Source organism: Phyllobates terribilis, unplaced genomic scaffold (assembly GCF_046119375.1).
Source record: "Phyllobates terribilis strain yellow unplaced genomic scaffold, ASM4611937v1 Scaffold_12__6_contigs__length_324123572, whole genome shotgun sequence".
Taxonomy (NCBI): domain Eukaryota; kingdom Metazoa; phylum Chordata; class Amphibia; order Anura; family Dendrobatidae; genus Phyllobates; species Phyllobates terribilis.
The window spans coordinates 155,727,188-155,754,386 of record NW_027362772.1 but is presented as its reverse complement, the minus strand read 5'-3'; the positions used below and the strand labels follow the sequence as shown (position 1 = coordinate 155,754,386).

Here is a 27,199-nt window from a genome sequence, read left to right as displayed (position 1 = left end):
TGAATGGGTGAGAGCTATCCGATTCTCAGAGGCAAATTGTGCATCCTACGAATTTTTCTCACTCTGAGGAAAAAAATCAGACATGTGCACAGCCCCATAGAATAACACGGATATGAGTCCTATCTGTCAAAACGACGGATAGCACGTATGCAAGTTATACGGACGTCTCCACAAGCCCAGCAGTCGCTGGAAGGTGACATAATGCTTCTCTGGTTGCCATAGAATAGCACCGCCCTGTGGAGCTGCAATAGGCTGGCTGCAGAGAATAAGCCCAGAATGAGCAGGCAGGTTGGGGCTGGGCTATGTGCATGGGAAGGGGGAGGAGAGCATGTGGAGACTGGGCTGGAACAGCCTCTGGTTAGGCAGGTTCTCCCTCTTTTGTCTGCCACTGTGTTTTCAAAAAGCTTTAGAAGTTGTTGACTGAGGCAGTGCATTACCAGCTGGGACAGGACATAGAAGGACTACTTCCTCAGCAGGAGCTCTGGGCACCTGGACTCACCAGGAACTGCAGGAGAACAAGGGTGAGTAGTTACTTGTATCAATCCCTACACTGTATCCAAGACTTATGGGCCCTTCCATGATACATTTTATCTAGATGAATGATACTCTTGGTTTTATAGCGCAAACCAAATCTGTAGCTTTGTGTTACAAAACAAAAGTGCATTTTCTATAACTCCTACAGCATGTTATACAAGATAAGTCTATATTAGTTTTGGGTAAAAGTATATTACCTGTATTGATGGGTCTAAGTAGGTATAGCCTGTAGTATTGATAGTTGAGGATATAGTTTGTACAGATTGTAACTGTTCATGATTTAGAATGTTGCAACTGTTTTATTTTTAAAAAAAGTTTCAAATGTTGCAACATTCTAAATAAACAATAAACAAACAGATATGAATCTTACAAGCAGGATTTTTGGATGAACGTATTTGCAAAGCGACGGTGAATTTGTGTACGTGGTCGGCTGCTTAGATTTTTTTGCCCATCAGCTGGCCCCGTCTCACCTGGTGGCTTTGAGGCAGGTTGTAACAGGAGGCCCTGCTTCCTGATTGACATTCCATCCAGCCCTCCAGCATGCGGAGGACATCTGCCACCTTGCTCACATGCTGGGAGTCTCCTGCAATTACACCTTTGATTAAAAAAAAAATACCCCCTTACTGTGAAAACCATATTTATATCATGTGGCTGGTCTACGGATTTCGGGCCATGTGCGTACAATATGATGCCAATAAAGTATTTGGAATGGGGAATGTAAATCTGTTTATAATGCAGGATCCTTTTTAAAAGCCATAATAATATATGTCACGTTCGGTGGGCTGCAATCGTAGCATGGAGTATGGTGGTATTAATAATTGTTTATAAGGATATAATTTTATATCGTCGTCAACTTTTATATTCTCGGTTAAAATATTTGGCCTCTAGTCTATCCGCCATATGGACTGCAATAATAAAGGATATAGACTGTACTCTATTTAGTCAGTGATCCTATAGGGTTGCGGTTTTCTTTCTACAGTAATGTAGTTTAATGAAATAAGGTGCTCGTTTCATAATCCATCGTATTGCCTAGAATCCATGTTTCCCCATTTTATCCCAGCATCAGTCTAGGATTTCTAGATCTGCATCATTGCTGCCAAAAGTTGACCGTTGTCAGAATTTAGCATTAGGCCGGCCTTGCAAAACTGCACGATGGTTACTTTGTCGTCTACGATATGGTTATTGCACCAAGCTTTGGTGGCGTTCTTATGTCGCATAAGGTTCGGTTCAGTTAAAACACAGGTGACGTCACCATCTAATGTGGCCATTTAATGAATATATGATGTTTGGCAAAAGGATGGGGCATGTTAAAAGCCAACATGCCTGATCCTTTGTACTCTAAAGCCCCCGTCTCACATAGCGATATCGCTAGGATATCGCTGCTGAGTCACGGTTTTAGTGACTCACCAGCGACCTCACCAGCGATGTCGCTGTGTGTGACACTTTGCAACGATCAGGCCCCTGCTGTGAGGTCGCTGATCGTTGCAAAGTGTCCTGGACCATTTTTTGGTCGTTGGCCTCCCGCTGGCCAGCACACATCGCTGTGTGTGACCAGCGGGACCAACGATCTGGCTGGTAACTATGGTAAACATCGGGTTACTAGGGGCACGCGCGCACTTAGTAACCCGCTGTTTGCCATGGATACCACTCTGCTACGGTGCACGGAGGCTCCCGCGCACCGTAGCAGAGTGGTATCCATGGTAAACAGCGGGTTACTAGGGGCACACGCGCACTTAGTAACCCGATGTTTACCATAGTTACCAGCCTGCTCCTGCTTGCAGCAGGCTGGTAACGGGAGCAGGACATCGTGGAACGATTCTTTCCACGATATCGCTGCTCCCCTGATCGTTGGTGAGCCTGCCTGTTTGACAGCTCACCAGCGATGTATTAGCGATGCAGCAACGATCCCTGACAGGTCGTATCGTTGTCGGGATCGCTGCTGCATCGCTTAGTGTGACGGAGCCCTAAGGCTGTGTGCCCACTATGCATTTTTGCTGCAGAATTTCTGCAGTGTAAACGCTTGGTAATCCTTTGCCCCGTGATCCCCAATGAAAATCTGCATGTTCTGTGCCCATGCTCTGGAATTTTCAACAGCAGATTTTCCTTGCGGAAAAATCTGCAGCATGTCCATTATTTGTGCGTTATAGCATGAGATTTAAGGTCCCAATGCATTTGAAAAACGCAAGTCAAATCCGCATGTAAAATCCGCAAGCATTTTTACTGCCAAGAACATGCAGAAAGGGCACATACCCTGAAGAGAAGGTGCTATTAGATTTGCGTGGTACTCAGCACAAATTGATTGTGCAGATATGTAGTTGGTCATGAGGAAACTAAATTCTTGTTTGGCTGTCGGCTTTTAAAGGTGTATTGCCAATTTTTGTAGCCTTGAATGAGCCTCTTGTTTGGTGTGACGTAGACTAAATAATGGAATTGCATTGTGTACACTTCCTCGTTGTTAGATTCCAGCAGGAACCAAACTACATTGGAATGGAGCATACGTTATCAGTGGTTTCACTAGCAGGTAAAGTCATAAAATGGTAAATAGCTTGATCACAGGTAATATAATTTCCCTCTTACCTCCATAATCAAAGTGTATAAGGAAATTGCTCTCAAAACTTTTCATTTTTGTAGCCTATGTATTATTACCATAGTGCTACTATTTAAAGGGGATGTCCAGGATCATCTGATAACCTATCCAAGAGATTAGTGGGGGTCCGACACCTAACATCCCCTTCAGCTGGAACTAGGCAATGTACAGGGTGGAACACACCAGCCTTGTACATTATCAATATACTATAATTGTAGCTAGGTCGGAAATGGCCTGTATAGTCCGGGACTTACATCATCATGTTGGTTAGATACTATCATAAAGTTTGCTTTAAAGGATCGCGGCAGGGTCGTAACCACACAATGTGCAGGGGTTGCAATCGCACCCGGGCCCAGAAAAGACCAATACTATTAAATACTTTCAATAATTGGGGCCCCATTGAAGCTTTTGCATGAGGCCCATGAGCTTCAAGTTGCGCCACTGGATAGAGGTATATCTGTACTTCTCATCAGGTGTGTCCATAAATACAATACATTGCCCCATTTATTGCCGATCAGTGGCCATACACATTAGATAAATGTCGGCCAAACCTGACAACTTCTGAGACTAGCCAACCTTTTTAATGTTTCTTATTTTGCCTTCGCTCTCTCTCAGGCAGATTTTTGCAAAAAGTAGGGTGGGGCATGTTGTGCTTTAACATGCCTGATCCCTTTTTTTATTTTTTCAATGGAAATCAGACAGCAGAGTTGTTTGGCAGTTGCTCACTCCATTACACTGGTCTGAATACAGATCAGATCATGATGTATGGACCGGTGAGCACAACAGCCTCATGGGTATATATGGGGCTGCCGAATTCGGGTCAGGAGAGCTACGGCCAGTCTGTCCATTATGATCTGAGTATGGTTGTGTGAATTTGGCAGTACAGTGCTCCGTTTTCTCTGGCAGTTCCTTAGACGGTGGATTTAGTTGGTTCACTTTGGAGCCTTGTCATGGGACATCCATCTATCACATGAATGTCCCATGACATCAGGCCCATATGGTTGGTGCTGTTTTTCTTTGGCCTTATTGAACAGCTGTAGTCTCCAATTTTTGGCAAAACTACAACTCCCAGCATGCATCCACACCCTGCACTATTGGTGTGCCCAATAACCACGCTGTTTCTGGTGAAATTACTGGAATAAACCTATTTTCCATCGGGTCAGATAGGGCACCATTGATCTCCAGGATTAACGTTGGTTAGTGTCCAATGTCTCTGACCGACACTTATCCACTGCTGTATTTAAACAGCAACTCTATAGCCAAGCTGATTTTTAGGGATGACGATAATTCCAAATATCCTATGGATGGACGTCTTAACATAAAGCGCTTTACAGATATTTGGTATCTCCTGCCTGTCGATTATACAGATCAGCTGCCCAAAGGAAGCCCCTTTTGTTTCTTGGATTCTTCCAGTTTTTTTCCTACTTTCCGTTGAACTCTTCTCCTTCCTCCTTTTCCTTAGTGACATATATTTTTCTCCACTCTTGTGTACTTTCACTTTTAAAGATTATTTCTGAACTTGAAATTGTAGGATGGACATCAGATCTGGGAAACAATGTTCCTTTAGCTACCCTACACCGGTCTACTGAGCCTACTGAGATAAGGTATCACAGACCTTCATCTCCAGGAGACTGGATACTTTACATTTGTGTTCTGACTGGTTTTTTTTTCCACCTTTTGTGACATGAAGATGCCTGAAGTCTAAACCTGTGGTTGGCAGCCAAGAGAGAACAAAAAATGCCAAGAAACATAACCCTTGGCTGTAGGAGCTTCAGGATGTAGAATCTTCTGGGTCATTTAGTTTCTTAAAGTATCCTGGGGTTTATGTAAATCTGGACTTTAATAAAAATCTCAAATCTGCTCCTCAACGAGTCTCTCAAAGAGCCGATCATTCCAGAGTTGGGGAAGATGGCGAAATTGGTGGGTCTAGCTTCTTGATATCTGACCTATTGTTTAGAAATTCCAAAAAGTTACAAAAACTAGGACTACTCTACAAGTTGATGGGAAATATCTCCTTGAATGGTCTTCATGGTAATGAGCATCAATGTGATTGTTGCGTGTCTCTCACTTCCGTTCAAATAGAAAAGGAAGTTGAGCCCCGATATGGACATCATCATTACAGCTCATCATGGAAAACTGCTACTAGTTGTGTGACAATGGTACTCAAGCGTCTTCATCTCGTACTGCCTATATGAATCTGAGTCATATCTTGACCTTTCAATGGCCTCCAATGGTGGTCCCATTGGGGGCAATAAAGAAATTAAACTTTTCTTGCATGTTGGGAATCCTCTCTGAGCTAAATATGGCTGCTCTATAAACAATGAATATGTGATGGGTCTCGGGGAGCGCACCGATTAAGCTATGGTGCCGTCATTGTTAGTCCAGGCTCAGTAGCCCATCTGCCTCGCGTATGAACATATTGCTGGCTTTTGGATAGTTTATTGATTCAGACCCCCTCTATGATTCCAAATAAGCCTTCAATGGGGTTTCTTTCAATCTAACATTTCGTCGGGGCTGGTACTCCATAGTCCTCCTAAATAGGGATCGGTGGACCGGTGGAAGTTCAGTTTCTGGTACCTGACCCTTACTTGGTCAAATATTGACATATTACACCAGGACTTCTCCACCATGAACACTTTCAAACAGATGCAATGGTCACAAGAAGAAATGTAACTATACTTTTTACCTTCTAGTTCAGAAGGTTTGGGGACTCTACCAAGAGGTATAGGTAATGGTGCCCTCACCTACCATGAAGTGTATGCAAGGTGCTACCTAAGTGCCCCCTTGTAGACCTAACCAAATATAAATGGTCTGTTTCCTTTTCTTAAAAGGTTCCTCACACACAGAATAGTAAAAGTAAATGATTTATATCTGAGGAATAACAATCGCATATTCATGTATCAAGGTGTAATTGGTAATAATGTATCGTGCTTCTCATGAGCTTTGCTGAAGTTAAATGTAATAGATGAGAGGTGTAAACCGGATGCCGTGTGGGAGGGAGACTGTCCTTGGAAGGTTACTAAACCAGTAATCAAGATTTCCTTTATGATCAATAGAAAGTAAGAATTGACTGATAAGTTTTAGTTAATCTTTATTTTCCATGACAAGCAGATACATATGGGTCCTGGCACATTGATAACCTCATTGGCCAAAGCACCACCAGAGTTAACTTATTTTTTTTGTTTTTCCTTTTTTCTTGACCAAGTTGGATTTAAATGTTTTTGTTTTTTTTTGATGACCATTAATCACCCTTTTTACGGTCTATTGATCTAATTCCTCCCTCTATGTTCTGCCGATTCTTCACTTGTGCAATCATGTCTTCAATTGGTCTTTATTAATAATTGACTCGGGTGTAAATGCACACTCCTCCATTCTGCTGCAGGACTATTTTTAAGCAGTCGGTAAGAAAAGAACAGGAAACCTTATATCCTCATTTTCCATTACACGGATCTTGGAACGTCTCCTCGTCTTGATTCTGTGGGATGGTAATGTGTAGTTGGTGACTGCCAGCTTATGGCTTAAAAGGAAAAAGGGGATGAGATGAAGGAGAAAATGGTCTGGCCAGAGTAGCAGAAAGTTCTGCTGCTGCAGAACCTCTTGTGAAATCAGTCTGTGGCTTTAATCATTCAGATTTTGAATTTGTCATGTTTTATTCAGAGCTAGAATGTAACACAGTTATTTGGTTTGACGAGGCAAGTAAGAAACCTAGCTAAGCCGGAGTCCACCCACTCTGCGGAGTACAGTCGTCCTTACCAGGACACAAGCCGCAGGTTCCAGGATGCTCGTAGGGTATTTGCTGTAGTTTGTCTAACTATATGCCAGATGTCTATCTTCAACACTGTAAGTCCACAATTTACTTTTGGCAACGTTGCCCCATATGGACTGCATACGTAGGGTCTGACCCAGAATAAACCCACCTTTGCAACTCATTTTATTATATCTATAACACATAACGAAACCACTTGGCCAATAATCTTAATTAAAAAAAATGTATTTATTTTTTTTAATTTACAGTTCCTATGCAGTGCTATGTGTCTCCATGGTTACAGACTACAAAATAAAATAAGTGTAGTCTGATCCTCGAGTCCTGCTTTTCTTTTTTGCTGCCCTATCCTTTTCTCTCTACTCATTTGATGGCTTAGCCGGCAGCTGTCTCATGCTGTCTCTTCCATACACCAGAGCTCTCACCGCACCGCCGATTGCTCTTGTGTTCTCTACAGGGTAGGCCATTTATATGGATACACCTAAATTAAATGGGAATGGTTGGTGATATCAACTTCCTGTTTGTGGCACATTAGTATATGGGAGGGGGAAACTTTTCCAGATGGGTGGTGACCAATCCAGACATTTTGGATCCAACTTTATTTTTTTTCAATGGGAAGAGGGTCATGTGACACATCAAACTTATGAAATTCTCAATAAGAAAAACAATGGTGTGCTTGGTTTTAACGTAACTTTATTCTTCCATGAGTTTTTTACAAGTTTATGACCACTTATAAAATGTGTTCAAAGTGCTGCCCATTGTGTTGGATTGTCAATGCAACCCTCTTCTCCCACTCTTGACACACTGATAGCAACACCGCAGAAGAAATGCTAGCACAGGCTTCCAGTATCCGTTGTTTCAGATGCTGCACATCCCTCCTGAGGTTTTATCAGCTCATAAAACTTGCTGCTAATAATTTATTCCCCCAAACAAGCCCCCTTTTTACAGACCATGCCCCTCTACTCCCTTTTCACATCTTCTTTTTACCCCCTTAATGTGGAATTGCGGACACTGAAGCCCTTTCTAATGGCATATATGCGGACACATTAAAAAATAAAAAATTCCAGCTAAGCAGAGCAGTGAGGATTCCAGTAAGGCCATGTTCGCACTATCAGTATTTGTAAGTCAAAACCAGGAGTGGGTGAAAAATACAGAAGTGGTGACGTGTTTCTATTATACTTTTCTCTGATTGCTCCTTTCCTGATTTTGGCTTACAAATACTGATGTAAAATACTGACTAAATACTGAACATGTGAACATGGCCTTATCCGGAGAATAGTTTGCCACCTATCCAGTCCCCTAAAGGAATTTTAATGTGCCGTCTTGTGTTCCGCACCGCACCCATCTCTCAAGGAAAGAAACCTTTCTGATATTGCCGATTGTCAATAATGAAAGGGAGTTTCTTTTTTACATTCTTTTTATATAAATGCAGCAAATATCTTTGTACAGCAGGAATGTTTTGCATGTCAATGTTCAGCTAAATATAGACGCCGTAGCCGCACACCAGGAAACGTACAGCCTTGCAGAGCTGACAGGCGGCTGTGATATGGTGGAAAATATGTATAATTCATGTATTTGTACAGTGATGATGACTATAGAATACATTATGGGGCCGCAGGAGCTGTCGGCAGTCCAGATGAGAACTCGTGCTGGGAATGTTTTTGCAGTCTAGGATGAGTCTCTTCACTACTTCTCTATTTATATAATATTTGTTCGGAAAAGGACTTTTTTCTTTTTTTTTCGTCCGAGCGATGGTAATACGTTTTTTGCCTTATTAGGGCTGGATTATAATATAATGCAATGGGCGTGGAAGCTAAAGTGGGATTATTGATCTGTTCGGTTCTTTTTTTGGACTATAATATTGTCTCTCCATAACTTGATTTTTTTTTTTTTTTGCTTTTTTGGGTGATAACCCTTTATAGACTAATAGGGGATAACTTGCTGATCACTGTGGGTTGGACAAGAGCGATTCCTGAAAACTGGGCTCCGCATCTCTGTCCTGAAGGGTGCTGAGGTGCACATGCGCAACCACAGCTCCATTCATTGTCTATGTGACCAGAGAGCCCTGCAGAGAGCCGTCACGCATATGCAGTGATCAGCAAGGTATCCCCTATCTGGTGGGGTGGAGATAACCCTTTAAGATCTATGGGAACCTGACACACACACACACACACACACACACACACACACACACACACACACACACTCTCCAATGAGCACAATGTCCCTTCATCATTCATGAAGCATAACTCAATATATTCGGCAGTCAAGTGAATGGCGATAGAGATGTAATATTCCACACAGCCATTACTAAATATTTAAAGGGGGGCGCCATGTTCCTTCAGGGCAGGGGAGAGCGCAGTATTGATGGCCTGTTCTAAAGCTGACTTTAGGTGTCAGGAGTCTAGACTGACCACTGGTCTCCTGACCCAAAATCCACAGCCTCAGACATATATTTGGCAATTGAGAAAGGTGTCGGGAGACCCACAGCCGGTCTGTGCATCACAGTCCATACTCGGGCTGTGCGTTTTACACATGTGAAACCGGCCTTAATGGTTATGTGTAAGTTTTATCCTCCATTATATATTTACATGAGAAGTGGGTAAGACTTCTTATTTGGCACCCTGCTTACAATGTGTCATCTGGATATTGCACCCTGGTAACCTGCTGCTATATCTCAATGTTTCCTTATATTTGTAATCGGTGTTATTTTTTGATCTACTTTTTTTCTTATTGCCATGAATAACTCACTAGTAATCGGCGCCAGCTTAATCAGATACCCGAAGGATGTTTGTATTAATTTTCCAGTGCCCAGTATGATCCGTAATGAAGTCACTTTTGTTTTTTGGCAATGAAATACTTTCAATGCATTTTGCCCCCCCCCCCCCCCTTCTCCGTCAGACTTTTCCAAAACCACTGCAAAATGTATTTTTGGTTTAAGGATATGTAGAGTTTGCTATTTAATTAATATTATTATTCTATTTATTTATTTTATTTTTTGCAATTTCTCTTGGAAAAAATATTTATATAATTTTTTTTCAAGAGATTGTAAAAAAAAATACAATTTAATAATATCATTTATTACATTTTCTCTTGAGGAATAAAATATATATTAAATATATTTTTTTCCAACAAAATGTGAAAAAAATATAATTTTATTTTCTATTTTTTTACATTTTCTCATGGGGAAAAAGATATATTTATTTAATATATATATATATATATATATATATATATATATATATATATATATATATATATATATATATATATATATATATATTAATTTTTTTTTTTTTTAAACAAATCATGGTATTACGGATCCCTCGCAGTCACCTGGTTGTTTGTGACATTAATGAGCTACACTATTGTTTTCTGGTTGATCTGCACATTAATTGCAGCCCTGTAAGTGGGGAGTGCGATTTCAGGCAAGTCATTTGCATTACACTGCTCTTTTGTTTCCTGTGCACATTTAGAACAGATATATTTAACCTTCTGACAGTCTTTCCTATTCATCCTCAGGTCTTGAGACTGAAGGTGGGAAGCAGCTGCTCCTCTGTCTACACTGAAACTTACCAGCACAATGGTATTTCAAGCAGTCGGAAAACTATTGGGGAAGCAGTAAGTATTTTTCTATGATATTTTTCCAATGACGTCAACACTTCTATTTCTTCAAACCTAACAAACAGGCTATGTATGATAAAGGGATTACAAAAATGGATTTTTTTGGGCAAATGTTGGATTTGATGATGCGTCTATGATCTCCCTTTTCCACTTTGTAAAATTAACAAACACTTTTGCTATGGTTTGCCTTATTAGAACACGCAGATAAACTGAGGATCCTCTGTTTCCCAAAGCCATTGCAAAGTATGTCTCCTTCTGTAAAAAAACAACAAAAAAACCTCGCTATTATTGCACGTAATCGTACAATCTTATGACTAAGCACCATATAATACTGTGTACGGCCAGCCGCAGCTTTCTCCAGCAAAATTCCAGTAGGTCCTCAATTAGGCAGACAATGGCTCCCTTAAAATACTTCCTATATTACAAGGGTTTTCTGTCACTGCTAATTATTTGTGACGCGCCCCTGGGCCTGTGTCGCGCTGCGTTGCGCACGCGGGAGCCTACCCGGAGCCGGATCAGTGGAGGGTTGTAGTCTCGTGGCGGTGACCCGGTCCGTGCCCAGGGAGTCAAACTAGACGGCAGTCTATTAGTAGTAAATAGTTGATGACTACGCCACCCGTTGAGTGCAGCCAGGAAGCTGCTGCTGCAGGGCAGACCGCTGAGGCCGGTGGTAGGATTGTGCAGCGTGATAGTATAACCCCCAACGGGAGGGGTATGGCCTCAGGGCAGCCGACGTGGATGATGGGGGTAGCAGGAACCACTCAGAGACGGTACGGTGTAGTTCAGGGTCTTTACTGGTAACAACGACAGACCCTCCCGGAGTACTTGCTAGCAAACGGGGCCTGGTCAGTCTTTGAGCAGATGGGATCTCCCCTGGCCAGGCGTAGTTGTAGGCCTCCCAAACTGACTGTACTCTTCTGGCTACCTTGCTAGAAGCTGATGTAAGTAGCCCACGTCCCTGAGTGTACCGTGTGGTGCTCACCCGTATGGCCGGTGACTCGGGGCCTTCTAATGGCTTCCGCTCCACGATGGCGGTGCTGGTCCCACGCGTGTGACCGTGCCTTCGGGCTTCTGGGCCAGAGGACCTGAAATCCCCTGCCTGACGGATTCTGCTGCTGGGTAGGAGTTAGTCCCCACAGCCTCGGACTCCGGGTCCGGTAAAGAATCTTCTTAGTCAGGGCGAGCTCTGCAGCTGCCAGCCCCTGACTCCTTGTAACTCTGCTGTTTCCTATGCTGCTTCTTGTCTCCACTCTCCTTGTCTGACTCCCCCTGCCTCAGCCCCGGGTTTATACAGGGGAAGTTCTTCCCCTCCCAAGACTGGGCAGGAGGTGTGGCATGCACAGGATCCCTGACCAAAGGACCTCCCACCTGCTCTCAGACATAACATTACATTACTGTGGAAAACCAGACCCCTGGGGTGCCACATTTGCATTGGAAGGTAATACTGATGACCTTGTAATAATGGGTGCCTGCCATGATGCATGCACAATATTTGCTGATACTTGTTGGCTATGCATGAATCCTGGCTAGCACCTATCGACACATCATCATCGCCTCTCACCCTCTGATGTGGAAGTAAGAGGCGCTAGAAAATCCCTTTAACGTAGATTCACCTGATGGCCAATAAGATGGCTAACAAAATTGCAAAGAACTTTACTTACTGAAAATGTATTCTTCTGAAAAAAAAACCCACTCCAAATCTCTAGCTACTAGGTGTCTTTCTCGAGGCTGTCTACTGCCTGTTGTAAACAGCAATCAGATTCTAGCAGCAGAAACTCCTACATGAAGAAGGGGCTGGTCTGTCTTGCTCTGCTCCCGCTCTCCTCCTCCTGTCTGCGTCTCGCGCTCTGCTCCCGCTCTCCTCCTCCTGTCTGCGTCTCGCGCTCTGCTCCCGCTCTCCTCCTCCTGTCTGCGTCTCGCGCTCTGCTCCCGCTCTCCTCCTCCTGTCTGCGTCTCGCGCTCTGCTCCCGCTCTCCTCCTCCTGTCTGCGTCTCGCGCTCTGCTCCCGCTCTCCTCCTCCTGTCTGCGTCTCGCGCTCTGCTCCCGCTCTCCTCCTCCTGTCTGCGTCTCGCGCTCTGCTCCCGCTCTCCTCCTCCTGTCTGCGTCTCGCCCTCTGCTCCCGCTCTCCTCCTCCTGTCTGCGTCTCGCCCTCTGCTCCCGCTCTCCTCCTCCTGTCTGCGTCTCGCCCTCTGCTCCCGCTCTCCTCCTCCTGTCTGCGTCTCGCCCTCTGCTCCCGCTCTCCTCCTCCTGTCTGCGTCTCGCCCTCTGCTCCCGCTCTCCTCCTCCTGTCTGCGTCTCGCCCTCTGCTCCCGCTCTCCTCCTCCTGTCTGCGTCTCGCCCTCTGCTCCCGCTCTCCTCCTCCTGTCTGCGTCTCGCCCTCTGCTCCCGCTCTCCTCCTCCTGTCTGCGTCTCGCCCTCTGCTCCCGCTCTCCTCTCAAGACAGTTCTCTGATGTATTATACTAGTATGTGCACCAAAAACAGTTTTAACCCACTGTGGGAGATGAGATCCAGTATATTTATAGCCCTTTAAAGGGGTTATCCACTTCCCAGTCAACTTCTTTTTAAATGAAGTAGTCCACCTTGTAAAATGAAAAAATATACCCATCTCCCAGGGCACACATGACCTTGTTATGCCACATGAGACCTGCAGCCAATATTGGGCTGCTGCACTCTTTCTTCCTTTGAACAATCGGAAGAAGCCAGATTGCAGCAGCCCAATAGCGGCTGCAGGTCTCTCGTGGCATAACAAGGTGCAATAACCAAGTTCCTGTTGAAATTATGGGGTTCTTGATTTCGAGTTGAAAATCCTTTTCTTGCTGCTTGCTAAAACACATTTGAGCACTATTTTTGTTTTTTTTTTCTTAAAGGAATTTCAGAAATGATTTTATGATAATGTAAAATTTCAGCACTGAAAACAATGTTGTGATGCTAACATAGATTGCAATAGCTCCGTCATGTGTCATGGCTTCATACCTGGATGACTGCTGGCTGCAGATATGATCACCAGCCCTTATATAAGCAGGATGGGTTTATTTGTTGATGTGTCCTCAGGACATTGCAGACACTGGGAATGCTGTAGCAGACCGGTGTCGCAGAAGGGGTTTACATAATTCTTGTATAAACATTGTTGGGTGTAAGGCTGGCTATAGACATTAGATTTGTTCGGATTTGCAGCTCGGACCCCCATCCCGTCCATTAACATTCCAGTTCCGCTCAGTTGAATGCGAAAAAGGATAAGTGACGGTCAGGCTGATCTTTTTACGCTTATCTGGAAAATAATCAAGAGGTCATACTGGTGAACATCCTGTTCCATCTTTGTTACCCTCCCTTAAAGTTACTCATACACTGAAGGCCCCCTATACACCTTAAGTGAGCGTTTTTTGGGACTGGACAACCATGTGATGTCCCACTGTCCCCTGATGGATGGTGGATCCGCCAGTTGGAATTTCGGCACCCGTTCCTTTTTGTTTTTAGGGGAGATGAGCGGCTTCTATATACCTTTCCTTGCACTCTATTCAAAATGATGTATGGAGGATTTGGGATAGATGGATACATTTATTCTAGCAGTTATTTGGTCGCAATTTTACTGCAAACTGCTGCATTTTTCAGAAGATTCTTTTTTGCGGTTTAGTCACCGACTGTTTTTCGCGGTAAAACCACCTACAGTAGAGCCAATTCTCATGAATTTTTGCCAAGGATCCTTTTATAAAGTTCACATTGGTTTTGCCATAGTCTAAAGACCATCTCTACGTACCCTTTAGATGGTTGTTCAGCTGGCGGCTATCTTGCCCAACTTTCCCATGCACAAAAGTGCTCGCTTGGCGGAGAGCTCTGAGGGAGCCGCTGCCAGACATCTCTGCCGGTGGCTTATCTCTAGAGAATAAAAGGATCAGCAGTCCGAAATCTAACATGCCAGATCCTTATCTTTGTCGACAATGATCTGTTGGAGGTCCCATACACATAAGACTTTCTGCTGTACTTGTCGATGTTGGTGGGTTCCGCCGACATTAGACTAATGGACATTGGGAAACATCACTAGAATAAAGTAGTAATGGCCACTGTGCCACTTATCTTGGCTTTTACCAGTGGCCACATGATCGTCCATTGATTATAAAGTGAGCGGAGTGTATTTGACAGGAGGCAAAGTGGTGTGATGCTTTTCATTTTCAAGGGGAAACGCTCTTTAAACGTTTTGGACCCTCTTTAATCACAACAAACATCTCATTAATGTTAATTTATTAGGAGATTTTCCTGGAAGGTCCACCCAGTCCTTATGAGAGTTTTCTGACTAATTAGAGGGAGAGAGGTGCAAGTTAGGCTGTATAGCTTGAAGCGCGATGGTAAATTAGGGTGAGGCTTGGAATAGCTACACTCCCAAAATGCTGCCTGACTTTCTTGTTCTGGCTATAGCTGTAACTCATCATTTCCGGGCCGTCATTATCATAAAAATGAAGCGGAGTCGGTGATCACACCAGGCAAAAGACAGGTGATTTCCTTCTGGAACGTGTCGAAGGCGTGCGGTCAGATATTGCATTGATTAATTTAATATGTATCGTAGCCTAGTTTTACCGAAGAGCATTATCCCTTACCCCACTTTCCAAAAAAAAAGTCTTCAAGATTTTTCAAAGTGGAGCCAGAACCAATATGGCCATACACCGGACTAGTTTGTCACTTGGCTCTCTCCATAGACCGAAGTACCAAATGGCTGAATTTTTAAGAGCCCTACAAAGGAGGCTATATTGGGTTTGTGTGATATTAGTGGGGTAATTAGACCTGCTTAAAAATAATTAACTGCGGATAGAAATGGAACTGTTTCACGTCTGCGGATATCGCCTAGTATTGTGGCTCCGCACCTGTTATGGACAAGAACAGCTAGAAGTGTGAAATGGGGGTCGTTGGCCATCTTGATGCTTAATGTTAAAGGTGCCTGTAAACTGAGGTCTTGCCAGGACTAGCCACCTATCTTATATGTATGGTGGCCGAGTGACCCCCCATGACAGATGATGTTGGTTAATGAAGGGTTGACCATATTGGATAGCAACATGACTGATTCTTTGTTCTTAAGTAGATAAACCCCTGCTGTCGGTTTCTTTGTTGATAACCTAAGCATGCCCAACCGAAGCCCCCTCATACACTTTATATAGCTGTCGGACGAACGATGGATCCAGCCGGCAGCTATCTACCCTGAGGCTTCCATACAGGCGGGCGCTTGCCCTGGACTGTTGGCCAAATCTGTCAATATTGGTGGGTCCAACCAACGTTGGTCTAATGGGTATGTTGGAGTCTTAAAGTCTTCATGTCTTTCTTTATGATGATGAGTTGATGATTTTGTGCAACTTCCCACAAATCTTTCTTTCCTTCTTTTCAGCAGCAATAAAATAAAAAAGAAGGCGGCAGCAGAAAGCGAGAAGCTCTACCTGGAGCCACGGTATACCGGGGCCCGAATACTAGATGCTGATATCTTAATGCTCGTGGCTTTACCCAAAGGACTCAATGTCGACGAATGGCTGGCCAGTAATGGTAAGTTGTCCCACTAATCTGCCTGGATCATTCAAAAAAAGTTCTGATGTAGCAGAGCCAAGTTTGTCATAATAATGTGTTAGTGGTTTTAACACCCCATAGACATCCACCAATTTCGGCGGGATAGGAAGACCATCTAATGTCTATGGGGGCATTTTGGTTTTTTTTCTGACCTCATTATAGTAATAGTCTCACTATTCATTCAGTACTAAAATGTCTTGATTTTAACATCATAATCTTCAAATCCACGGTAAAGTATGGCTCGGTCTGTATAGAGTTATTACTGTTGATTGCATATATGCGACTATTTTATATAGTCCCTAATGTAAATTATATTAATATATAGTGACTGAAAAAAATAACGAAAAATAGAAATGCAAAATGGCAGAGTTAATAAAATAACTGTCTAAAAGACACACTACTCATAGTAACCAATCAGTGTTCAGCTTGCATTTCTCAAACTGCTCTGGCTAGATGAAAGTTGCGCTCTGATTGGTTGCTATTGACAACAGGTTTTATAAATGAGGCCTAGTAGCATATCAGAAGCCTTACTCGCAGGATTCTTCTTGTTTCTAAGCTGTGTTGGCCACAATGATAATCTAATAAAAACGATAATAACATCCATGACCACAATCTTTTGTTACATACTTGTCTTACTATTCATACCTTTGGCCATGTTTTGAAGCTTACATGACACCAAATTGTGACAACATGTCTTCCATACCTGTCCTGCATATACCTTACATTGTGTTTTGGCTCGGCTGATGAGAACGCATTGTTTATCGTGCGGGGTGAAGCATGTGTGTGTTTTCCTCATTGTGGTATGTGGATGACTACTACACTTTACATAATTGTTTCATACTAGCTCCATTACTGAGCGATGTTGTAACAGCGGCCATGTTCTGTTGTAGAACTATAATTGCCAGCTTTCTGAACGTTGTTACAAGATAAAGCTGAACCGCCAACTTGGTTAATTCTTAGGGTGACCTCCCGCCATCCCCCATACATGTACTGTACATGGGGAAATAATCAGCTGGCCAGCACCTCTGGTAGAGGGTCATCTTTTCCAAAATCTAGTCTCTGCTAGCTGTACAGGACACCAGGGTAAAGGCTGCCATACACATTAGGCTAAAGAATCGTTTGACAGTGTAATACATGAGGCCTCTAGACTCCCCCCTCATAATCGATGATATCGGGGAATATAAGGGTCAGACTGGGGCAGTTTATATTTCAACCCCTGACCCTTTTGGTTCTTTAGGAGACAAGCCACCGCCAGAGTCATTTGGCAGCAGCTTTCTCTGCGCTCCTTGAGCTGAATCTGAATGTTCATGTGTATGGTGAAGTCGGGAAAGATGGATGAGGGCTGAAAGAACAATTGTATATGTATGGCCAGCTTAAGTATAAATTGTTTGATGCCTAGTGACCACCATGTCAAAATTCAGTGTGGGTAGATATGGCAGAGAAGCAGGAAGGAATAAATGCTTCTATTTTTACTCATTTATGGGAATTGCGCATTTACATGGCTGTTGGACGAACGCTAGTTGGGCCGGCCGGTTCTCCCATACACAGGAGCACTCGTTCGGCTGAGGTCTTATGTTCCCTACTAGAGCGCGGCTGCCAGACATGTCTGGTGGCAGCTTATCTCCAGGAGAACAAGCGGATCAGCAGTTCTAAATCAGACTTGCCATATCCTTAACTCCCTCAGCAATCAATTGTCCGGCGACCCCATACAGATTAGACTATTGGCTGAACCTGTCAATATTGGTTAGTTTGACCACCATTATTCTAATGTGTATGGGGGGCTTTAGGTTGGATTCATACATCAGACAAGCCATGGGTCTTCTAAACCAAACTTAAAAGTCTCATATCTAGTTTGGGTCAGGAGACCTAGGCCGGTCCGTGATCAAACGTCTACACACAGATGTTTGAATCCAGCCTTATGTGCATTCATTTTCCATAATGCCCATAAACTGCTTGGTCTACTGTCTCTTCTCCTTCCTTAAGCTGAGACTGGCCACTTTGGATCACTTAATGGTGGTCAAAAGACCGCTCTTCTCTTTCAAGATGAGGGATCCCAGGACTATCTGTTGTCAGAACACCCCTATAAATCAAGATGGACACAATACTGTTGACTTTATTTACTTGGTAGACAATGGCAGACGTTAATGGAACAAAAAAAACAATGCCCCAATAGCCTAGTTGCAGTCTACAGTGGTTAGTTGGCTCCCAAAGTTTGTTTTCCAGTAGACACAACCCTTTGGCATCTGCAAAACATCTATAATTCGTGTCCCACTTTCTAGCGTCTTCTGGTTCAGGACTGTGCTTCATACATCATGAAGACCACAGATCTGAGCAGCCAACAATAAAGACTAGATGAACATTGTGGTTGGATCAGCTCACATTTCCAAATGAATAGGATATGTGGCTTCTCAAAGCAGCACCGTTTTTACCATATGAATTGAATTTGAGGCTGGAACAGTTTAATTTACTCTTCTGAGACCTCAATGAGTCAACACTTGGTTTATGGCATTCATCGCCCTTCTGCATTAGTGGAAATCTTTTCCTAGTCTAAGATTACATGGATGTCCCCACTTCGGAATAAATCATTAATTCTGCTTCTAATGTTATAATTTTTTGCGTAGATATGGGCTTCAGTATAGGAGGATCACGAGAAGGCAAGTAAAGTAGACCCACCAGAAAGATCAGGCAAGAACTCTGTATGGGTCTGGTTAGATTTATTAAGGTGCAGGTTGTGAACATGGGCTAAATATTCACAGATGGATGCCTAAGCCTTCTGCCAGGGAGAAGGGAGCACAATCTGAGATGACATTGACCAAATTGGCAACTTTTTTTTTAAAAAAAAAAAGAAACTGCATTGAACTTCACCCCATGAAGAATTCAGCCACTCTTGTCAGGACTTCTCCGCATCAAAGTTGTTTCATGGATGAGGGCTGCTAATTCCCATCTGTTTCTCATTTGATGCTGAAGTTTGAAGTAGGATTATGGAGTTTGATTTCCAATTTCTCATCCAGATCCTTGACCACAAACTCTCTTCTCCCAGCTCCTTGGAGTTTTTTCTTTCTCTGCTGGGAGCATTGGCTCTGTTTTCATTGCTACTTGTATGTCTCAGAGGTTAGACATAATAAAGAGTTATGGTACATATGAGACTTTCCTGTTATATATAGATGGCGCCTGCATGGAGCACAACATTAACTCCTTGGATGTACTTGGGGGTGCCTTTTCTACCAGAAATTGGGAGACTAAATGCAACTTTTTTTTTTGTTGCTGAAAGCTGCACATGATCTAGAATCTTTGGTATCTCATTGGTAATGGACGTTTGTCCCCAACTAAAACCACAATTTCTGATTGCTAAAACCCCAAGGCCAAATTCAAGAGTCCATCTATCACGGTCAGAGTACAGACCCTGACTTTGGGACGGAGTGCAAGTCTCCTCATATTATGCCAATGAGGCTGTTGAGTTTGAGTTTGGACACCTGCAGTCAATCTATAAATCACAGTCCGTACTCGGACCATATATCCCAGAAATCTGAATTAGACTCTAGGTACTGTAAGAATTATTTAAATAAATGGAAGTCTGTGTAAAGACAGAGCTCTAAGTCTGCCAAAAAAAGGAATGACTATGGGGTCCCAAATGGTGACCTCTCCCCCGTAGGATGAGCTATCCAGTTTGGGAAATCTGATCCATGTTAGGTCTCTAAATTATAACGACAGGTGTGACAAAAATGAGACCTATTAGCCAAAAATTACAAAGGTAAAACATGATGATAGGAACTCATAATTTATATCGTGCTGGTTTATTTATTCTGACGTTTGCTTATTCCTCAGCCTCTGCCTTCTACAATCATGTCAGCCTCATGTATGGGTCTATATCAGAATTCTGCACCGTATCGTCTTGTCCAACAATGAAGGCTTGGTCAACGTGAGTACTCCATGTTTATTAGCTTTCTATAAAGAGAATCCCTTTTTTGAATGTATAATAAGACAAACGACTTGACAAACTTTTATAAAAATACAATATGTAATCTTATGAGACTTATGGGTGCATTATAAGGATACAAAATTTGGCGCTGATATATAGGGTCTATGCACATGGCAACGTACTCAGACCCGGTGACTGTTGCATCGCCAGTTTATTACAAGACTTGGCAATAGATTAGTGCAGTGAAGAGTCAGACATGTTAGATTTACGATAGACCTCCCCGGTGCAAGAGTTGGGAAATCTTCATGCAGTATTGAGAGCCCATGGAAACATCCTTGACCGGCAGTAGATAAATTAACGGTCTAAAACAATGATGGCTGACATGCGGTCCATTGCAATCACACAATATCCCCCACTCCCCCCCCCCCCCAGTATGTGAGTATTTTTCCAGTAGCCTTTTCCTTGCTCGCTGGCACACTATTGGCCTCCTGATCGGTAAATTATTAACTTGTGGCCAAGGTTGCATAAACACTTCATGTGTTGCTCCAAAATAAAAGCCGTTGTGATTACAAGGGGAGTATTGATGGGGAAATGGGGTCTATACACTCTGTTCTAGCTTATAACAATTACCAGTGTGACATTGGGCATTTTTATTTTCACATCTATAGCCAACTTGGAGTTGTACAAGATTTAAAAAAGACATGGCCAATTTCTTCCAGAGGATAGGCTGGCATGGCTATTGCAAGAAAGCAACCATGTTTTTATTTTCTATTTTTGGATGATATTATCAAACTTCTATTCAGTTGGGTTGGAAAAGATACTTTTTGCATTCTAGCCTTAAAGGAACTGTCCAGGGTATACAGTGTGCTAATATATAGGAGGTAGGGGACAGGGTTAGAGCTGTTCACACTGGTAACGTAGATGAATCCGTTGCTGTCGTTAGAAACCAGTGGGTGCCGTACCTGCTGGTGATTGCTGCTGACAGAGAGAAAAGCGAGGGTAGTTTCCGGCACAACCGACTGGATAAAAAATGTAAGTTTATTGAAACAAGTTAAAAGTTAACTTGTTTCAATAAACTTACATTTTTTATCCAGCCGGTTGTGCCGGAAACTACCCTCGCTTTTCTCTGTGCTGATATATAGTGAAGAGTCTGAGAGGCTCCAAAAAAATAAAAAATTCTTGTCATACTCCGCCTCCATATACCACGCACTAGTCATAAGTCTATTCTTTGGCCCAGTGTGTTCCTTTTTAAATTAACTGCAAGTCTTTTATTACTTGCCACCTTAACAAGATAAAGCTTAGGGGTAGTCTCTTGGCACAACGACGGTTCAATCAGAGTACAGGTGCTCGGTGCACCATTGTCGTCTCCAAACAGTTGAGTGCACCTTCCCACCTACTTGTTTTCCATCTATCTCTGCCCTCCTTTTCTTTGATGGACAGCCTTGGCTTTTCAGTAGCCATTTGAGGATGGAGATGGATGGAAAAAACAGTAGGTGGCAAGGTGAACTGAACAGTTTGGCCACGCTATGGTGCACCAAGCGCTTGCAGATAGTTTGAGTCATTTTGTGCCAACAGATTCCCTTTAAGTTGGCCATACATAATAGAGTAGACTTTGGCTGACCATCTAATTTGTGTGAAATGTGTACCGACTACTGTCTAAGGCGCATGGTAAATTGTAGACCTGATCCGAGGATTCCTCAAGAAGATCTCTAGGTTCTACAGATCTTCCAGCTCAATCCAGGCTTGTCTTGAGTTTTTGGGCACTTGAATGGTCTAGTTTTGCTATCCCTCTATATTTTTAGCCACACGGTCTTGCCACAATTTGACTTTTTGGGTCTTCAATCATGACCGTTTTTGTCCTGAAGTGTTGAGAGCCATACCAATGTTCTTCTACATAAATGCCATGAAAGAGACGCAGGAAACCTAGTAAAATTCTCTAGTAATGTCCCCTATTGTTTCATAAGAACTCCCTCCTCCACCTAAAAGAGCAAAATTCTGCAGAAGGCATAAAGCATTCTGATCCCAAACATGTACAAGTATAGGCCTGCACAGCCTCTTCTGCACACGAGGAATCCGGCTGCACCTTTTCAAGGATGAAAATTCCTTCTCTGCTTGGCATGGAGCCCGGTTTGATGGGGGGAGTGAAAACATCATAAAATGTCTGTGCTAAATTTAACTGGATTTTCTCTGGACAGTTCTACTGTTTATTGGACCAATATAAACATTATAGCGAAATGGCAAGTCATGAAACCGTCGACGCATTCGCATTTACGGTGAATTTATATCTCCTTGAACCCCAGTAAATCACATTTGCAAATAATAAGACCTGACGAACTATAAGCGAGCGCTGAAATGTCCATGTAGCAAAGCGCTCACAGCCACAAAAACTGCTTTCCAAACTTGTCGCTGATGGACTTTTTCAGAACGGAAGTGGGTGTATCTAGCACCATCGGTTTATTTATTATGCAAAAGTACAGAGCGAACCTACAAACTCCAAGCAGACGATGCACTTGATTGGAGTCCAATCTAGCCCTTCGGTGCTGACTGTTCCTCTGTCAGGCGTGTGAGTTCGCCAGCCTCTTAGGGAGCTCTCTGCCTCTTTGCCCATTATGCCCTTTGTTTTTGACAGTGTAGCCCTGATCTTTGATCATTTGCTGCCATCAAGGCATAAGTAATGCTAATGGAAACCTTGTCCCTCTGTTAACACTGGTACTTAAATTCTGCTTAAAGGGAATCTGTCAGCAAGTTTTTTTCCATTTAATTTGAGAGCAGAATCATGTATCGGCAGAGACCCTGATTCCAGGGATGTGTCACTCATTAGGCTGTGTGCCATTGTATTGAAACTATCAGTGTTTTATCAGCAGGAGATTATCACTACAGGACTAGTTGTTTAATGCCTCCTAGTCCAACCACGCCCCCTCCACTGGTTGGCAGATTTCTATCAATGTACACAGAAAGCTACCAATCAGTGGAGGGGGCGTGGTTATACAGAGCTCAGCATTCTGAGCACTGCTGGATCTGCAGCAGAGAACTGATTTTATCACAACGAAGACTAGGACTCGAGTGCAAACAAGTCCAGTGACACATCACTGAAATCAGAGTCTCCGCCCCTACATTATGCTGCTCTCGGAACAAAACAAAAACCTGCTGATAGATTCCCTTTAAGGGCTCGTGCATACGACCGATTTATATAGGAGAAATGTATGCCTGATTTTCACGGATAGCACTTGTAGCCATGATATTGTATGCGGCTGTGCTCGTGTCCATTTATTTTTATTTTCCTCGGAGTGAGTGGTCCAAGGAAAACGCAGAGACTTGTCTGATTTTGATCCGAGTGTTAGATCAAAATCAACATTGCAAGTCTATGGCTCTGTGAAAAACATTGGACTGCACTCAGATGACATCAGAGTGCAGTACGATTTTCACAGACTGATGCAGTTGAGAAACTCTTCTTTTTTTTTTTCTGCTACATTTATTCCACTTCTGAATGTCTGGAAGACACTGGATGGAAACAGTAAAGCGAGTAAGATCCCCACCTATAAATGAACCAATATACAAAGTCTGTGAGCTCCTGGTTCTCAGGAGGGTTGAGTGTCCTGCTATGCTGCATTCTTATACACGTCGGTAAGTTGGCCTCCTCGCCCTCGTGATGACGATAAACTCTTGTCTGTCAAAACTTTTTGCATGTTTAAAGTGCACCAGCGCATAATGTAGGTGCAAAAACACATAAGGAATAGGGTCCTGCCAGAAGAGCTCGCAATCGTCCACAAGGTGATCAGATGGCGGTAGGTTTAATGACCCAGATTTTTTTTTTTTTTTGACTGATCAAACATTGGGCTTGGCGAGTTGTCAGTGTTCGTAACAGGAAGTTTTGTAACGAGGACAGGCCCGCTAATGGAATTCAGAAGCAAAACATAGCTCAGAAGCTGCGAAATGAAAGGTAAAGGTGGAATGACGCGGGCATTTACAAGAAAAGGGCTAGATCTAACTTTCCATTCTCCAAGAGAAGGCTACGTGCATAGGTCGCTGCCTACGCAGATTTTTGGAATTTGCATTGTTTTTTCACTCCATTTTTCCCTATTACAATGTTATAGTATGGCGCCAGTGGTTTTGTGCACTTCTGATCTGGAAGGACAGCACTTGAGCACCAACCATGCCAACCGTCCAGATATTTTTGGACAGTCACTTTATTTTTTTTTTCCCCCCTCTGTCCATTTAAAAAAAATATATATATTTGCTCGACTGCAATTCTCATCCTTTTACAGTTCAGTGAATGCAGCTGATGGCTTCATAATCAGAATTACACCCACTAGACACAGATCCCTTACAATCATTATTTCATCATGGTTTCCCAGTGTGTCCGTAAAAAAAAAAAAAAAAAGTTGGTGGTCAGTCAATATTATTATTTTTATTTATTTTTTATTTCTACCTGAAAAATGTAATTTCTGAACACCACCTTTTTCTAAAAAAAAAAAAAAAAAAAAAAAATCCATGTGAACGTGTATGTAAAAAATTTGAGACGCTGTCAAGAAGAAATCAATTGAAGTTCAGGTGGCTTACAATACCGCTCTAGGGGACAAAAAAAAAGCTAAAATAATCCTTGTATCAAAAGTAATGTGGGTTTTCCATAGAAATGAATAGGAAAAGTTTTCCAGGATTTTAATGTGGATACTAAAAAAGAAAAGGAAACAAAAGTGTCAAACTAGGATGATCGGAAGTGGTTGGGACTTGGCCTCCGCACGATCTTGCGTAGGACCAGCTTAGATGACCTCGTAGCTAGTGTTGAGCATTCCGATACCGCGAATATCGGCCGATACCCGATATTACAGTATCGGAATTCCGATACTTAATTCCGATACTTTTACAATATCGGATACCGGAATCGGAAGTTCCCATAATGCCTGCGCTCTGCAGTGTCTGTGAAGGATGACAAGCTGGATGGCAGCGCGATCCAGCCTGTCATCAGAATGCCATCCCAGCGGGGGAGAATTCTCCTGATTGTTTAAAAGCCGGCGGGCGGTATAAAGCCGCCGGCTTTTAAACAATCACACAGCCCCATACTGCTTCCCCGCAGCCTCCCACCCCGATCCTCCGCTCCCCTCGCCACCTCCCATCCCGATAGTAAGTTAGGACCGGGCGGGGAGCGCAGCTCCAAGGAGCGGGGAGCGAAGGACCCGGGCGGGGAAGCCGGCAATGAAAAGACTTCACCGCCGGCTTTCCCGTTCTGTGCTGCGCTTTCCCGCCGGTTATTTCAAATGAACAGCTGAGGTATCAGGTGATGCCGATCAGCTGTTCATTTGAATTAGCCGCGGTGCCCTCAGAGGGTTCATGTGAGTTCATGCTTAACTGCATGAACTCACATGAACTTTCCCATGGCCGCACAGGTCAGCCTCACCTCCCAGACCCGTCATGATTAGTGTGTGCGCGATGTTTGTGCGGGTGTGCGCGGTGTCTGTGCGATGTGTGCGGGTGTGCGCGGTGTCTGTGCGATGTCTGCGTGTGTGTGCGATGTTTGTGCGGGTGTGCGCGGTGTCTGTGCGGTGTGTGTGCGGGTGTGTGCGTGCAGGCAGACATAGGCCGATGTGACACTACTACTCCCATCGGCCTATGTCTGTCCCCCGTCCACTCCTGCCAGCAGGATCAGCTCGATGGGAGCAGTAGTTCCCATCAGCCTGATCCTGCTATTTAAATTGCCCTACTGTGTCCCCAATAAATGTTAAATACATGTCATTGGTGGCCAGTGGTTACCTAAAAGAAATTAGTTCATACATTACCTGTCCCCGCCGATCGCCACCTAAAATAAAGTAAAAAATAAAAAACTACACCTATACTCACCAAGACACCTAATTCCCCGAAGCCATCGATCTCCTGTAATAAAATATAAAATAATAAACCACAACCTTATCCTTACCCCTCCGTAGCAGTCCACGAGTGTCCCACGAAGATCTCCAGTTCAGAGCAGCCACATAGAATGTGACCGCTCTGAACCGCTGCCGCCGCTAGAATGACGGGGCCGTAAGGGTTCACCAGAGTTCAGGCAGCGGTGCTCCGGTTAGCTGCTTTACGGCCCTGCTGTATCGTGAGAAATTCCCACGGTACAGCACTGCCGTAAACGAGGTCTCCGGAGCTGCGCTGACTGAATGCACTCCGGTGACCTCAGTCAGGGGCTCCCGCTGCCGGGAGCGGACGTGTTCCCGGCAGCGTGAGCTTACAGCAGCCATGCACAGCTCTCACATCTCCAGATGTGACAGCTGTGCATGGGAGATCAGCGCAGGAACGTGGACAGGTAACTATTATTTTTAGTAAACTAAGAATTAAATAAAATTGTGTGTTTTTATTTCAAATAAATTATTTTTTTCTGGGTGTAGTGTGTTTTTTCTTTTTAACACTTTGTAGGTTAGGAATGGGGGTGTCTTATAGACGCCCATCATTACTAACCTGGGCTTCATGGCAGCTGGCGCTGACATGAACCCCACCACTATTACCCCCTGCCACCGCACCAGGGCAGCGTGGAAGAGCGAGGCTAAGTGCCAGAATTGGCGCATCCTATGGATGCGCCATTTCTGGGGCGGCTGACGACTGGTGTTTCTAGCCTGGGAGGGGGCCAATATTCATGGCACCCTTCCTGGGCTATTAATATCAGCCCCCAGCTGTCTGCCTAGCCTTTGCTAGCTATTAAAATAGGGGGGACCCCACGTCATTTTTTTTGGGGGGGTCCCCCATTTTAATAGCTAGTAAAGGCTAGGTATTCAGCTGGGGGCTGATATTAGTAGCCTGGGAAGCTCCGTGGGTTTTACCCCCTTCCCAGGCTTCAAACATTTGCCCCAGCCGTCTGCTTAACTTCCGCTAGAGACTAAAATTATGGGGGATCCAACGCTATTTTTTTTTTTAAATAAATCCATTATTTTAACACTAAATGACATTTGAGGAGTTAATAAAGATGCAGTCCCTAAATTATTATTTATTTTTTAATTAATTTTTCCCAAAACTTTTGACGTGGGCTTCGCCATATTTTTGTATGCCAGCCAGGTACAGCATCCAGCTTCTATGAACGCGCCATTTTCCGGGGCGGCTGCGGACTGCAATTTTCAGCGGGGGGCAGAAAGCTTGGGCCTCCCTGCGCTGCAGATTCCATCCCCCAGCTGCCTAGTTGTACCTGGCTGGACACAAAAATAGGGAGAAGCTCCACGTTTTTTTTTTTTAAATTATTTCATGAAATTCATGGAATAA

At 43.6% G+C, this 27,199-nt stretch overlaps 1 protein-coding gene across 4 annotated transcripts in view; it reads left to right on the top strand.

The window, feature by feature from the left end:
• Positions 1 to 304: 304 nt before the first annotated feature.
• The window catches only part of LOC141172323 (MOB kinase activator 2-like), a 39,187-nt gene continuing 12,292 nt past the window's right edge, over positions 305 to 27,199 (top strand). Inside the window, exons 1-4 of one of the 4 annotated variants that reach the window (XM_073656406.1) lie at positions 305 to 521; positions 10,387 to 10,505; positions 15,881 to 16,029; positions 19,876 to 19,969. In XM_073656406.1, coding sequence (XP_073512507.1) covers positions 10,468 to 10,505; positions 15,881 to 16,029; positions 19,876 to 19,969 — 281 coding nt within the window. In that variant the 5' untranslated portion in view covers positions 305 to 521; positions 10,387 to 10,467. Of the gene's footprint in view, positions 522 to 10,386; positions 10,506 to 15,877; positions 16,030 to 19,875; positions 19,970 to 27,199 lie in introns of all 4 variants that reach the window. The other 3 variants (XM_073656404.1, XM_073656405.1, XM_073656403.1) reach the window with 3 other exon arrangements.